General features: G+C 38.4%; 2 protein-coding genes across 2 annotated transcripts in view; both read right to left on the bottom strand.

Annotated features, from left to right (window-relative positions):
* Positions 1-15424, bottom strand: part of tenm2a (teneurin transmembrane protein 2a) — a 319228-nt gene extending 303804 nt beyond the window's left edge. Inside the window, exon 1 of the mRNA XM_044128023.1 lies at positions 15262-15424. The gene's annotated coding sequence lies outside the window, so the exon portion shown is untranslated. The remainder of the gene's footprint in view (positions 1-15261) is intronic.
* Positions 2818-5010, bottom strand: LOC122837583 (CAP-Gly domain-containing linker protein 1-like). The gene is made up of 2 exons (XM_044128027.1): positions 3462-5010; positions 2818-3105 (listed from the first exon to the last, which is right to left on the bottom strand). Exon 1 carries the CDS (start codon positions 4956-4958, stop codon positions 3723-3725), a length of 1236 nt encoding a protein of 411 aa, XP_043983962.1. The 5' UTR covers positions 4959-5010; the 3' UTR covers positions 2818-3105; positions 3462-3722.
* Positions 15425-16032: the final 608 nt, after the last annotated feature.

Below are 16032 nucleotides of genomic sequence, written 5' to 3'. Positions count from 1 at the left end.
TGGGCTCAACTATTTACTATTGCTATTTATTCCATTTAGTGTCAAGGTCTGTGCATAAACCAGAATGCATAAAAAACAAAGGAGGAGGGAAGCCATTACAGGATGATTTTTGCAAGTTAACTGTAAATCTATTTGTTGCATTGAGACACAGGGGCATTTCTTTATTTCTTTAAGCAGCGTTTCTGTGCCCTGAAGCGGTGAACGAAAAGCAGACAGATATTTCAGTATAAAAACATAAACAGCGCCGCTCTGTTTCATTGCTACTTGGGTGTAGGAAACACATTGTTTTGAGGGTGGTCTACCTGGATTAGTAGTTAAGAACTGTCAAACAGTCAAAGAGTGGCTAAAAGCTGCGAATTGAAGTTTTTAAAAATAAAACAAACCCAGAGTATAATTCGGTGTAACCCTGGTCTTTTGAAAGTCGGTTGATGGAGTCAGGACAGGAGTCAGAAGACAGGTATTTTTTTTTGCTTTTTACTTTTTAGATTTCATTTGGTAGAAAAAATAAAAGAGAAAAGAAAGCTAGGGGTACGTTTTGGTTTCACACTGCCTTTATGTTGCCATGTCACAAAATAATTGTAAGTGTTGCAATATACTGTATGGACAATATATTTCTGGTAACTGGAACATCTGCTAATGGACCCTCCAGTTGGAAGGAATGAAGCATCCTGCTAAGAGGGATCTGGGACAAAGCGGGGGGTGGTTACACAGCCTGAGGCAGAAAAACTAAGGGGCTAAGACACAAGATAAGTGGGTACTCTGGGGTAAGTGTCTGGGGTCATTCTTAAATTCAGGACACCCAAAGCAAAAGGTCTGTTGTACTTATAAGTACTGAGGAGAGTTTTCTAGGTAAAAGGTTCTAAAAGTAAAGCATTTACAGTGACAATATAGTAGCCAAGTCATGATCAGTAGCTAAAATACCAAAATGATCTTATCTAGTTTCTATAAATTTATAGCTAAATCTAAAATTAAAAATATCCCAGTATATTGTGGATGAAAATAAATACTTTACACTGTGTTGGTTCAAACTACATTTTACTAAGATTTAATGCCAATTTTGGACTGTTCAGCTGATGATACAGGAAGAGACAGCCATGAAATGAGGGATAAACTCAGACATGACAAACATTTGATGATCAGTCAAAAATGAAAGCAAACACGAAATATATAGTTCTACTTAAAGGTTTACTTGTTAGAAGGGTTGCAAAGGAAGTTTATACTTTTAATCCTCCATTTGAATAGTTTTTGTCTGGTATTAATATTAATTGCTATTATGACCATTAACTGATAAATTATCAGTTAATAGCATATTATTATCTGATAATATAGTTAATAATATAGTTATTGGGGCCTGCCCATAGCAATGCAAAGCAAGTCAGTCACTGTGGGGGGTTATGCGTATCATAACATTGATACGCATGCCTGCTCCGGTCAAATGTTTTCAAAAATTATCTAGGGCTTACGGTTTTCTCTCCAGGTGCTTCAGAGCAAAGTCATGCGCCAGGGTAGCAGACAGATCTCACTGATTCACTTCCATGTATTTCTGAAAAATTTCAGACCTTGGCACACACCTTTTTTATATCATCGCTGTTAATACTGTGAGTGAGTTAGAGATATGAATCGCGGGACTATCGGAGATGACAAATAGCCCTCTCATACGCTTCAAACGGTTTTCAAATATGTATTACGGTTCCCGAACGGAAAAGAGTTATTTGCAATGCTTTTTTTAGTCAAACTGGCGGGCTCAAACAGAGAAACGTAGAGGGAATTATACTGACAGCATTTTGGCTTACGTTAGCATTTTGGCTAACGTAAGCCAAAATGCTGTAGCTTTCTATGGCGTTGACACTAACTTTCAGCGTTGGAACGCCGGGTCCAGACCAACGGGGACTTTGGCAGGCCCTGTTTAAATTTCTTAAGAAATGTTCTACTTTCTATTCAATTTTACCTCTTTTAAAAAGAACTTATGTTTCACTTCCTCCAGTTTCTTCTGTGGCAGGTTCTTCTCATTCTGGAGGAATTTGGCTCTCTTACCGGGACGTATCCCAACCTTTGCATGACAATATCGCTCATGGAAGTCAAGAAAGAGAATAAAACTATTTCCTGATATTAAATCTGAGTAGTAAGACAAGTGTTATACTATCAATTATATGGCTTCCAACCGCAAAATCATGTTGTTTTTTGAAAAACACCATCAAGCACTCTGCAAAATGGAGGAAGAGGAAGTTTAGCTATGAAATTATATTCACCTCTCTTTTTTTGTTTTTGTGGTCAATTTAAAGTTAATACAATTGCTATGTGGTCTGTTAAGGGTGTTGGCATAATGTCTGTTTGGCAATGCTCCGATTGTCCAAGACCTGCAGCCACGGATCAGATGAGACCACAAAAAAGTCAGTCATCCAACTGCAGCCTGGGGTCCTGTTGTCAAGAGCAAATATGACATCATGTTCAACCCTTATGATTGAACATGATGTCACGGATAATTAATGACGAGCACAGAAGTCCAGAACACCACTAGGGTTTAAATCGTCCCTTCATCCTTCCATCCCTTCATCCTTTCATCCCCTTCTAACATGACAAACAATCATGCACACACACTCACACACCGACCTAAGGAGAATTTAAAGAAACCAATTAACCTGACACTCATGTTTTTGGACTGTGGGGGGAAGCCGGAGTACCCGGAGAGAACCCACACCTGCACAGGGAGAACATGCAAACTCCATGCAGAAAAAAGGCCTGGAATTGAACCCAGAACCTTCTTTCTGCAAGGCAACAGTTCTACCAACTGCGCCACTGAGCATCATGCCTTCTTTTCTAAATATTTAAACTTATATCTTTGTGTTGTGGTCTGTGCTGGTGAATTGAAGTCAATATGTTAACTTAAGTTCAGGAGGAGGGTCAAATCCAGACCACACCACTAATTATATGGATTTATCCAATTTCATCCCTTCGTCCCATCCATCCATTTTCCTACACACTTATCCCATTGAGATCTGTGCTGGTGCCCATCTCCAGTGGTCAATGGGCGAGAGGCTGTGTATACCCTGGACAGGTCGCCAGTTCATCACAGAGACAAAAAATCATATCCACACGAACAGAGACCTAAAGACAATTTAGAGAAACCAATTAACCTGACACTCATGTTTTTGGACTGTGGGGGGAAGCCGGAGTACCCGGAGAGAACCCACACCTGCACAGGGAGAACATGCAAACTCCATGCAGAAAAAAGGCCTGGAATTGAACTCAGAAACTTCTTTCTGCAAGGCCAAAGTTCTACCAACTGCGCCACTGTGCATCATGCCTTCTTTTCTAAATCTTTAAGCTTATATCTTTGTGTTGTGGTCTATCTTGAAATTAAGTCAATTGATTCTAACCTCGGAAGTAGGTCGCACTTGGTAATTTGTAATGATTCCAAATCTTCATCCATCCATTATTGTGAGAAGCCTGATGGTTTTTACCTGTAACATGAACAAGTGTTAGACGTTTTCTTCAGATGCCTTCTTTCTCTTCCATTTTTCTGGTTTTCTCAAACCCAGAGCATGGCGAAACTTTTTCATTAAGGACTTCTTCACTGGGAGGGGAGCCTTTGCTTCTGCAATCTCCTGATCCTTCTGTTTTAGCTCCTCTGAGATCTGATGATTGCGTGCAAGTTGCCGTTCAATCTCAGCAGTCGATGCATCCAGTTCTTCTTTATGCTTTACCTCGTTTAAGAAGAGCTTTCATTTCAATTCGTCCAGTTCCTTTTGCAGCAGGTTCTTCTCAGCGTGGAGGAATTTTGCTCTCTTCCCGTTCCGTATCTCAACCTCCGCATGACGATATCTCTCGTCTCTATGTTCTTGCTCCATTGATTGTATTTCCTCCCTAAGGGCTAAAATATCAATTTCATATTTTCGGACCATTTCTAGAGTTGCATCTTTGACTTGGTCCAGCTCTTTCTGGATGCATCTCTCCGCCTCTTTGGAAGCATCTTGCGTTGAAGCCAATTTTTGATGAAGCGTTTCATTCTCTGCCTGTAACTCTGCATAAAGCAGTTTGTTAATTTTCGCCATCTCATCATGAGCTTCTTTGTCATCCTTCAGCTCCCGCTCCAGTGAACATACCCGATTTTTAAGGGTTAAAACATCTGTCTCAAATTTTTTGGTCATTTCCAGGTTTTCCTCTTTCATTTGGTCCAGTTCTCTCTGGAGACGCGTCTCTTTCTCTGTGGTGGCGATTTGCAGAGATGACAATTGTCCACGAAGAGCCTCATTTTCTGATTCTAAATCTGAATAAAGCATCTGGTTCATTTTCAAAACTTCAGCATGAGCTTCTTCATTGTCTCTAAGCTTCATCTGTAATGACTGCACTTGTTGTCCAAGGGTTTTAACAGAAGTATCATAGTTGGATTGTAAGTCTTGGTAAGAATCTGTCATCTTTTTCAGTTCTTCTTTCAGATGCCTCTCCTTCTCTGCAGACGTCTTCTTCAGCAGTGTCATGGCCTTCTTTATTTCTGTAGTCTGAGCTGGATTTTCACCTTTCAGGATCTTAAAAAAACTGTTGTTTGTCTTTGTTTGAGCGTTGGCAGATTTTTCTATCTCCAGCTGTTCCTGTAACGTTTCCACCTGTTCTGCTAGATTAATAATGTCGGTTTCAAGCTTGGCAAGAACTTCTTGGAGGGCTTTATTTTCCATAAGAAGTTCATTCGTTCCTTTGTTTGCCTCACTACCTAAGTCAACGTCGTTTCCATTAAACTCGCATTTTTCTAGCTTCAGTTTTACTCTTTGCAGTTCCTCTTCCAAATCATTTGCTCTCTGGTGTTCCTCAATGAATTTGGCTCTTTCTGCATCCAAGAGAGTCTTTAGTCTGTTAACTTCCTCCTCAGAAGAATTACCGGCATCCTGATTTTGACTGTTCTTCCGTCCATCTTCCTGGCATTGAGCCTCTTCTTCGAAGAATTCCTTCATCTGAGTCTCCATTTCTCTCAAAAAACGTTTTGAAAATATGCTGCAAATGATATCTCTAGAAGCTGTCTCCACTTGACCTTCTGCTTTCTGACTACCAAGAGAACTAATCGACTGAACTTCAAGCGAAGTTCTGTAGTGACATCACAACATGTCTTGTGACATCATAGGATTGTCCATGGTGACCTTTGACAGTGTTCTGAAATTCTGCACCTTGTGTATTAAAAAGAAAAGAAAAAAAGAATGACAATGAATTAAGAGTTCCAGCGATATTTACGTTCTCGTGATTCTCCTTATGTCGTCGATCGCGCTGCAGGTTTCTATGGCGTCGACTCTAACTTTCAGCGTCGGAACGCCGGGTCCGCCCCGTTTAAATTTCTTCAGAAATTTTCTAGTTAAATAGTAATATTCTAATCTGCAGATTTCTGTAAGAACAAACTAAAAGAGTTCCAGATGAACATTCAATGTTCAGATGAGGCAAAGATGAAACTCATCAATCGTGTTCCCAAAATCTGCTTCAGCTATCAGTTTATTACAATCATGTGTATGATCAGGTGAATATAGACTGTTCAAGCATAGAAGAAAACTTTAGTCATTCTAACGGATCTAAAACCAGAAAGGTTAAATCTGAGTCAATATTAGAGTGATAAGATTTGTATGCAAACATCTCGTTTAAAAAACAATATCGCGAGTAATGTGGTTTCAAAGATTTCCCACACAACCGTCAAATGCTCCACTGTGCATTGTGAGTTACATGTAAGGAGGAGGTGTACAATCTAAACGAAGCACAAGTATTAACGAGATTCAATCACCTTTTAATAAAATGAGTTATTACAATTTTAATTGCTTCCCCCCTTTGAAATTAAGCTGTTGATAAGAGGGCATGGCTGAAGACATAAAAGCAAGAGTGCACTCCTGCTTTTATGTGCTTTGCTGTAAAAAAAAGAAAGTAAAAAAAAAAAAGAGTGATTCAAGTATTTCTCAGATTACTTGTTAGATGGATAAAATGCCTTTTGTGAAATGTACTTCCTTGTCCAACACTTGAAGAAATTGGTTTCGAATAGCAAAATGGCATGGATCCTCACGCTGCTTTCATTTGGAACAATGTGATTTGAGTACACTCAACGAAATAAAATAATGAACTCTCTCTCAAAAAAAAAACAAAAAAAATCCCAAAGTAGGTGATCTTCTCAGAAGCCTGACTGAAACAATTAGGTCTAGGCTTTGACATAGCTAAAAGTCTTTAGATCTCAGAATGCAGGCTCACATGGCCTTTTCTTTACAGACACAGCTGCCATGGCTGGTTGAGGGGATAGTGAGAGATGTAAGCAGGCATGCAAAGCTCCGCATCATGGCTCCGGGCTCCAAGGTAGTCGTGTCTCTCTCTCTCATTCTGGAGGACATGGAAACAAACAGGAGTGATGCAATGCTAAACAGGGATGAATAAAAAAAACACTGAAAAATAAATGATGCTGGATGCACTTGCTTTCAGCTCCAAGTCTGCTATCAAACTTCTCTTCTCTTTCCTCTAGACACTGGCTGTCGGTGTGTAAGGTGGACTGTACAGCCAATCGTGTGCAAATCCAGTCTATATGCATACCAGCAAACGCATAAACAGGCCAGTTATTCCCATGACAAACTACACGCTTATGTATTCTGTAACCATGCGGGTAGATTACTCCAACATCAACTTCCAGCTTTAACTCACTTCCTGTGGGGCAAATATATATTGAATCGTTGCATTTTTTCTCAGCATAAAGTATGTGTTGCATGTTTTTTTTTTTAAATATCGCATTGCAAAAGTATTCATAACTCTCAGGCTTGTCATATTACAACTAGAGATAATAATTTGTCTTATTTTAATGTTATATGATTAGGAAGTGGAATGGAAATGATACATGGTTTTCAAAATCTTCAAAAATAATCTCTAGGTTGTGGCATGCACTTATATTCTGAGCAGTATCACCTTCTCCTATAGTTACAGATGTGAATGGTTCTATCAGCTTTTCTGACTGAATTACTTTCAATTCTTTGCAAAATAGCAATCCAAAGATTGGATGGAGAATGTCTGTCGATTAAGATTCTCAATTAGTTTCAAGTTTGGTCCACTGCAGTTTCAAGTATTTAGTAGCATCTCTAACTTTGAACAGTTTCCCTGCCCATGTTGGACAGATACCACCACCACTTTTCACAGTGATACATTGACACAGAATCAAAGGGTTTTCCACTTTGATTCATTTGGCACAATTATTTATTTATTTTTAGACAAGAACAGAACTCTTCATATGAAGCTTGCTCTTGTTTTTATCTCGTATTTTATGAGTTGAATTTTGTTACCGTTTGTATTTTTTTTTTCTATTGTAATTTCAACTTGGCTCTTAATGAGACTATTTGTATAAATAAAGGTCAAATAAATTAAAATAAAAAAATAAATAAATAAATAAAAATAAAAATAAGCAACTAAGCTACCAACACATGTTGGTAGCTTAGTTGCAGACCTAACATTTCCCCCACAAAATGGAAATATGGTATTAATACTTTTGTTTGACACTTTCATAAAGTCAATACACAGAATAAATTAATAAACTCATTAAATAGCATTTAAAATACAAAGAAAAAATTTTGAAACATTAAAATAAGGACACAAAACACTAGCAGAGAAGTGTAAAGGGTTCAAGTTGAGAAGAAAAACAGAGGTGTGTGGGCAGAGGGGGAACTGCTCACAAATGCCAGCTGATGGAGTGGAGCCTGAACGAGAAGGAACACTGAGCAATGGGCGGTGGAGATCAGTTTTGCCACAAAGAGAAAAGCAAGTTCCCCCGCACGGAAAGTGTCAAGCACATTAAACAAGGTCCTCATAGCCAATGTTTCTTGCTGGGCTGTTTCCCCTCATGTGCTGTCACCATTTTAAACCCAAACTACACGACACTGCTGAGGAACTGACACAAGCAATCCCCTGCAACATATACTAGAAAGCCAAATGCTTTCTCAAGCAGTGCTCATACGTTGTGTCTTTTCCAACCAGGTCAGACTGCAGGATATACGAAAATAAATAAAAAATAAAAAAAACTTGCATGCTGGTGCTGATAATGTCCTGTTCATGGCCTACAGGAGAGAACACAGCATCACCCCATTCCTTATTATTATTAACCAATTTGTTTTCATCATGACAAGATACAAGAAATATCCACCACTATTCTTCTTGCGCGTTCTTGTAAAGAGGAGAGCAAAGCTAATGGAAAAGGTCAGTTTTGTTGTGCATATCATGCCCCGGTGATATTCTGTGTGTGAGGTGAAGAGCCTCGGGCAAGGTTCCTATTAGCAGACGCCCGCAGCAAAGTAAGACAGTGCAGAAATAAACCAGAGAGCGACAAGAGGGGAGATTCTACTTGAATTAGCATAGAGGCTGCTTAAAATACAACATGCACAAGTGTTTGTGCAAGCAGCTACATGCTGGTCTTAATTAGGAAAACAGCATGGAGGTTAGATGGTCATGGAATAAAACTGCATCCTCTGACTTTAAAGGTGGGAAATGAAAATATGATGTTTAGTCTATATGAGATGCCTACCCTGAGGTAGGTGACATTTTACTTTCCAAATATGGGGAAAAAAATTGATTAGTAATAAATCTGTATTTTGTAGTGATATTTAATACATACAACTGATGGGTATATCACTCGGTAGGATGTCAAAATCATTTCTAGCACAATTCGGAGGAGACACTCCTGATGAAATGCTGCATAAAGTAGGATTTCTTTATAATTAAAAAGGTCAAAATTCTACATTCTGCAAACTGAGTTCTGAAATATGACACGCCCAATTAGAAATGCCGGCTTTTCCTCAGAGTGATTATATTGTTGTTAAAAAAATTAAAGGTCTCTCCACTTTAGCGTTGGACATAGACCTGAAGGTTTTTGGTCAGGACCGGCTTGCATTTGGAACAGCCCATAATTTAATCTACCCTGACAAAATAAAACTTCAATTCCACCTTAAGAAAGTAACCTAACGTGTAACCCTCATCAGCATCTTTCCTTGTAGGCATGGTCTCCTTTTGGCTTTTAGGTTTGGGGGAAATTTTAGTCAGCCCAGGATGTTTTATCTGAACAATTCCAATCTTTAGTCTGAAGTTGTGCTGGAAATAAGAAACTGTGGCCACATTAGAACCAAAGGCTGTACGTTGCAGTTTCTCTCGACACCCTCCCTGACAACTCTTGCTTTTTTTTTTATATTTCTGGAGAAATGTGCAATTTTTTGTAACATCCTTGTTGTCCCACATTTAACGATGACTGTGTTTACCGTGCTATTTTCCAAATATATTGTCTATATGTTGTAATAGGCTTGTGAAATTAGATCAGTTTGATTCTTCGTAACCCCTCTTCAAACTATAGCTCCAGTTAGAGGTGTAAATAAGGATAGTCAAGAAAATCAACAGCTGTGTTTGACTTCTGGTTCATCAGATGCACAACAACTGATGGCAGGTGTTAACACAAAAAAGACTGAAAGCAGAAATAAAATCTGAAGGTGTTTTAATGAAGTGTTAGCTTTAATTGTGGACCAGAAGCAGAATGAATGCAGCTTATTGAAAATGTAAAATTCTAAAATAATAAACATGTTCAATGTTATTTAGAAAAAAAGTTTATGGAGTGATATACCACTGTCTAATTTATGTACATCAACCGGTGTTTTATTGATCACCCAAAATTGTGACAAAATAAATTAGCATACGTTCTACAGACAACTTGTTCAATAGATGACAATCAGACTTTTTAACAAGTAAAATTTGTTATTTGTTACTGGACAAATAACGATGCGTTTCTTGATGAACACATTATTATTGCTGTGAAAAATTATCTTCTCGAATTACTTTGTGTATGTCTACAGCCTAATTTGAAAACAAGGGGGGTGGGGGTTGGCTGCAGCCAAAAAAAAGCCAGCTGTTTGCTGAAATCCTACCCACTACCAGTATGTATTGATCAGAACCCGTCTGTATGGCTTGTCAATAGGTAATTTCATTACACGACTAATAAAAATGAATCAATCAATTAAGAGCTATAATCTGACAACCACTAATATGATGCACCACAGAGGGCAATTGAATTAATGAACCACCACCCACTGATGAATCTATACGAACAAAGTGGGGTTTTCTGGGCTCTAGCCTACACACACACACACACACACACGCACGCACGCGCACGCACACACACCCACTGAAGCAAATGTACAGCTGCCTCAGAAACACTTGTGAACCTCAACAATGTTATGGTTAACAAGGTTAACCATAACCTTAACAATCATAAGGTTAATCATAATTAAGGTTAAGGTTAAGGCAATGCAACATTGCTCCACCAATCACAATCCTACAATCGCACATATGCACTATATTGCCAAAAATATTCCCCTTTCCTGCCTCAGAAAGTTAAAATTGAGTGACATCTTAATCCAGAAGGTTTCATATAACATAAGTCCACCCTTTGCAGCAATAAAAGCTTCAACCCTTTTGGGATTGTTTTCCACAAGTTGTGTTCATAGACGTTTTGACCATTCTTCCAGAAGCACATTTGTGAGGTCAGACGCTGATGTTGGCTCGCAGTCTCACCTCCAATTCATCTGAAAAATATTCTGCTGACGACTTAATGACTCTATGGTTCTTGCACGCTTGTGCAGACACTGTGAACGCCAGTGCACGTGTTTTGGCTAGCTCTGTCAACCTCATTCTGTGCGTTTGTGAATTATGAAACCGTTTTATCTCCTTAAGAATGAGTCAAAAGAAAAAGAACACAAAAATTGTTATTTACACATATGTGGCACCACAATTGCACAATTGGTGTTCAAGCAGCTGTTGACTGGTAATTTTTCCAAAGCGGCTGTTCCATCCTGGGCCTTACTTAAAAAGTTAAGACCCGGCTCATAAGAGTAGTTGTGGAGACGAGCCTGGTGCGTGTGTGTGTGTGCGTGTGCGTGCGTGTGTGTGCGCGCGCATATGAACAGGTGGAAGTTAGCAATAAAATCTAAATGCTGACTTGGCAGCTAAAGTTGAAAACTACAGCTGATCACTTACATTCGCCCAGCAGGACATGAGGGCGGAGGTTTACTATAATGAGCATCATCATCGCCATGATGAGGCAGAGAGAGCCGAGGGACTTTCAGCTGAGTTGTAGTCGAAAGGCCGGGCTCTGATGGAAAACAGTAGGAGCCCTCTCTCTGAACCACTAGGAGGATTTGCATCTTGATGAAGAAACTATCTTTTTAGCTCAATCAAAATTTAAGTATCAAATCTTAAAGTAGCTAAACACATTAAAAGGTCCTTCAGATCATCACATTGCATCTGGCAGTCGTACTTCAGGAAAAAAAAAAAAAAAGTGTTGCTCAATTAACCTGGAATATATCTACTTGTGCCAGGAAGACATTGAGGTAAAATAAAAAGCTGATTTTCCTCTGGCTGGAAACAAGATATTTAAGATTAGAAAATTACACCAGATAGATAAAACCAGCAATTTTAACACAGAATTGTGGGTTTTATGGAAATTATGTTTAATAAATTGCTTAATAGTTATTTTCTGACAAACAAGCCTCATAGGTACACATATTGTAACTGACTAAATATGATTGTACTCAGTGACCAAGCTAATCACTGTTAGCAATAGGAGCTAATAACATTTGTGCGATGTATTTACTGCAGCGGTTCCCCTGCTAAATAATAGTTTATATATTTTGTCAAAAAATTTAATTAGATAAATCTTTAAAATTAATTCAAAAAACTGTTGCAGCTCTATGCAGCTTAAAAAAATAAAAATAAAACAATCAGCAACAAAAGAAATTGAGAGCATAATCAAACTGCATCCTTTATCCAACAGTGCCAGAGGATATAAATGTTTCTTTTTGTTGTGTTTTAGATGTTGGATATCAAACTTGGACAACTCAGTATTTTTTTTAAATAGTGTTACTTTACATAAAAAGTTTCATATCCACCGTGTTAGATTATGTTGTTATGTTATGTTAGTCAAAACAGAAATCATCTCTGATGTTTAGGTGTTTATGTGTGTTCGATGGCAGCTGTCTTCTGCATTTTATTATTTTTTTTACATTTGTTGTATATTAGCAATTCATAAAGCGCTAATGAATGAGAACAAATAACGTCCTTTACCCTGTTAACATGATGATCTCGACAGTGTGATGGGAGGACTTGTTTAACTTTTTAATTCAGTAATTGTTGACAGACTATAAATTATTAAACAACTTCTCCTACGCGTAGACAGGACTGATTAGAGTAATCTTCTGTTTAAGGTGTGACCTAAAAATGTAATTGTTCACAACCAGAAGCTGTTAGGTGAAACATTTTAAACCTTTGATCTGCTTGGTCAGTAATTCAACACATGAAAAAAACATGCAAAAAAGAAAGAAAAAGAAAATAAAAAGTCCCACTGAGGATCTGTAAGCTGCATCTGCGGCAGGTTTCCGTCAAAAGCTTTGTAGCTGCATCTCTGATGCAATTTTTAAATGATGCATTATTTATCACTGTAAAATATAGACTCATTCTTATGGTTGTGTAACCATTTGAATAAACATTAGCTTTTCACTTAAATTATCTTTGACATAAAGCTATGTTTTATTCAAAAAGTTACCTAACCAAACGTGTCAAAATGCGTTTAAAGTGGAAATGTGTTCATGTTTTCTTTCCCCTTCTGAGGTAATGAGGGCTGTGAATTAAAGGCCTACTTCGAACACCGGTTGTTATTAAATCTCACCAATGGTCCTTTTATTTAGAGCAATACAATTATTAGTTATGAAAGAATCTCTCTTGCTCTGTGTAGACGGTGAGAAACAGATCCACTTCATGTACAAACATAATTTCCTGGAGGTTTAAGTGATTTTGGGCCATAATCTCCCCTCAAGTGAAATATAAAACAGATGTTCTGTTTGCTACAGCAACAATATTGCGGGATTTCCAGCAAAAAGATACAAGTTAAGCCAAGAGTGGGGGGAAAAAAACAATTTCAAGCTGCTCTTTTTAGCATCGACCAGTCTGCTTTTCTGTTCTTGTTTCACTATTATTTGTGGATGACACTTTCAATTGTTCCCTTTTTGGTGCTTTTCAAGTTAAAATATAATCATTCCACAACTTTACTGTCTCCATTAGGAAATCACTTTTCTGTTTGTGATATGCATCAGTGCTGCACTTCTTGTGGATTTGCTGCAGAGTTTGTACGGCACACTAGGGAACTCTGTGAATAAAAATTCCTGTCTAGCATAAGCTGGATTTAGTTTTTTGACTCAAGACTACAGCTTAAAGGCTAGAGTCAACTACAGGCCGCCCCAAAAGTACTCCTAGTCCTTGAACAAGATAAACTTTAGTTTATCTCACTGGGATATTTTGTGTTATGCCAAAAAACAAGCATTGCATTACAGTGAAGGGAAAAGAAAACTCAATTTGAACTTAAAGTTCAAATTAAGGTCACTTGAAAACTTAATTTGATGGCCAATTTGATGGGAAAATTTGGGTTTTAGCAAACTAGATATGCAACATTTTAATAAAATAGAAAACCCATCATAGATGCAAAACATAAAATGAGTCTCTCATGTTTTCCTTATTATAAAAAAGAATCCAGTTTCCCATTTTCTTTGGGTACAATGTTTTCTATCTTTTCGTTTAGTCATTATTTTTTTTTTAGCCGATTTCCATCAAGAACAGAATCCGAATCATTCTTCCTTTGAAAGCCCTTGTGTGGTTTGGACAAATTTAATGACTGTGTGTAAGTACGTTTCTGAAAAAAAGAAGAAGAAAAACAGTTACTGGCTTTGGATGAAAACAAACAAAATAAATCTTCAGACTAATAAAACCTGACCATTATTTCATTGTCAGACAAAATGTGAAAATCTGTTGACAGAACTGTTACTCTATAATGCCTGTTTACCCTTTAAACAGGCATTATTTCAGAGACGCTAAGCACCTACTGGAGATTCCAGTGCATACAGAAGACCAAATCAACAGGAGGCAGCATAAACGCTTTACTCCTCCAGTCCTTTGCTGTTTCTAATATCACTGTCAAACTTTGTTTCCCTCAAACTCCACGGCTCTACAGTTCAATGTGGCGAACCTCCCCATCTTCACACACAAATGCACATTGCGCATATATAGATACGCCCCGCTGTGGCACAATCAGTCCACACCACCCACTGGAGCAAAAAGACAACAAGACATGATGTCGCTCAACCCTGACTTTGCCACACAGGGAGGCAAGCGGGTTCATAAGTGTTGTCAGTGCAACACTGCGGGGTGTCTTTCAGGTGTCACCGGTGATGGAAAAAGGTAACCTACCGCCCACACCACTGCATAACTGAATATGGATTGTTTCATGTTCCATGCAATGCTCCTGCTGCTTAGGGTGCCCTCGATTTACCATTGATGTCAGAGTGACAGAAATAGGCAGTGGCCTGGCCTTTTTTTTTTTTTGCTCCGCAAACTAATCAATTTCTACTTCAGAAATGTCTGATCTTTCCCTTCTTCCAACTTTGATAGAAAGTCCAAGCGACGGGGACGGTGAAGGGACCCACAGCCATCAGGAACTGTCTCACTGAGTGATCTTTTCTCTGTTGTACACTGGGAGCAATTTCATATACATCTGCTTGCCTCTCGATGAGCCAGCCAGCAAAAAAAAAAGAAAACAGACAGCTTGGAGAACGAGAGCTGATAAACGGCCCATTAGACAGGTAATTGCCAGAGTATTCTTTAGATCTTAATTACATTACACATCAGTAGTGATGCCATCTTGTGATAAAGAGACAGATGTTTAACATACGAGATAGTTTTTTTTTTGTTTTTTTTTTTTGGGGATGGGGGAGGTATTCACAAAAAAAAAAATCATATGCATTCATATGAATATCATCATGTGCATTATCAGAAGTATCAACTTATTACTCTCTTTTCTCTTGAGCCACAACTCTTTATTTCTCAAGATGAACAAAATATTCCGTTGAGATTTCAGCACTGTTGCACCGCATAACGTCAGCAAATATGACAGCTGCACACTCGCGCTAAAGTGCTGCATTGAAAACACGTCATATATTTATATCTGGTTAATCGAGAACTCTAGACGGCGATTTAGATTAAGTTTAATATTGCAGCTGTAGACAATTTCCGAGTCTTTGGCCAACCTCAAAACGTTAACATGTGGCAGAAAACTAATATCGCACAACACCCTGAACATATTAACCTCTAAGATTAAAACTGGTGGCGCCAGCATTTGTCTTGATCTATGAGGGCTGGGTTTAGGCTTTCTTTTTATTTTTGTCTAGCTGTCAGATTCATTGAACTCACCATGTTGCTTTCTTTTGGTCCACCGCATCCACAGTCAACGGCAGCCTTACACTGTGAGAATGCTGTATCTTCAACACAGCAGCTGGTCAGAGTTGATGTGAAGACGGATGAAGCCAAGTACAGTTGGATCCAGGAGCTGAAATGAAAAGGCTTTGAATTAAGATTTTTTTTAAATCCACATGCCACAATAACTTAGTCACTATTCAATGACACCATCTTGTAACAATATACTCCACATGCATGTCGCCATGTGGTTTAACGGTACCACCAACGTAGTTGACGGATGAGGCCTTTCTTTTGCTCCGGAGGCACTGCTCTTTGCTTTGAAACTCCACAAGGAAATATTCTATTGAAATGTCATCATTATTGCATCACATGCAGTCAGGAGATTTATCAGCTGCACATTCATGCTCAAATACTCCATCCAGACAAATCCCATAGTTGTTCTCCTTGATTCAGATCTGGTTACCCGGCTAATACACAGAACGCAATGACCCACATTTCAGGTCCAGGAATATAAAACGCCCTCGTTTCTTATTCTGCAATGAATGAAACATTTTTACCTTAAAAATGTGCACATCCGGACAGTGGCCCTTACAGGTGTCAAATTGGAGTTTGACTGCTATTTAGTGGGTGCATGTGAACAATCTACACACCATCTAGACATCCATATTAAATCCAGGAAATCAACAGACCTACTACTAATTAGTGTAAAAAAAAATATCCCAAATACTCCCAGGTAAGAATGAGACTTCCTCAATGTTCCTTCCT

Source organism: Gambusia affinis, linkage group LG09 (assembly GCF_019740435.1).
Source record: "Gambusia affinis linkage group LG09, SWU_Gaff_1.0, whole genome shotgun sequence".
NCBI classification, from domain to species: Eukaryota; Metazoa; Chordata; class Actinopteri; order Cyprinodontiformes; family Poeciliidae; genus Gambusia; species Gambusia affinis.
The sequence above is the reverse complement of the archived record's forward strand: the minus strand, read 5'-3'. Positions and strand labels throughout refer to the sequence as shown.

What these genes read in the sequence shown, in the direction of transcription:
- LOC122837583 (XM_044128027.1), bottom strand. Translation starts at nt 4,958, where the DNA reads ATGGAGACTCAGATGAAGGAATTCTTCGAAGAAGAGGCTCAATGCCAG.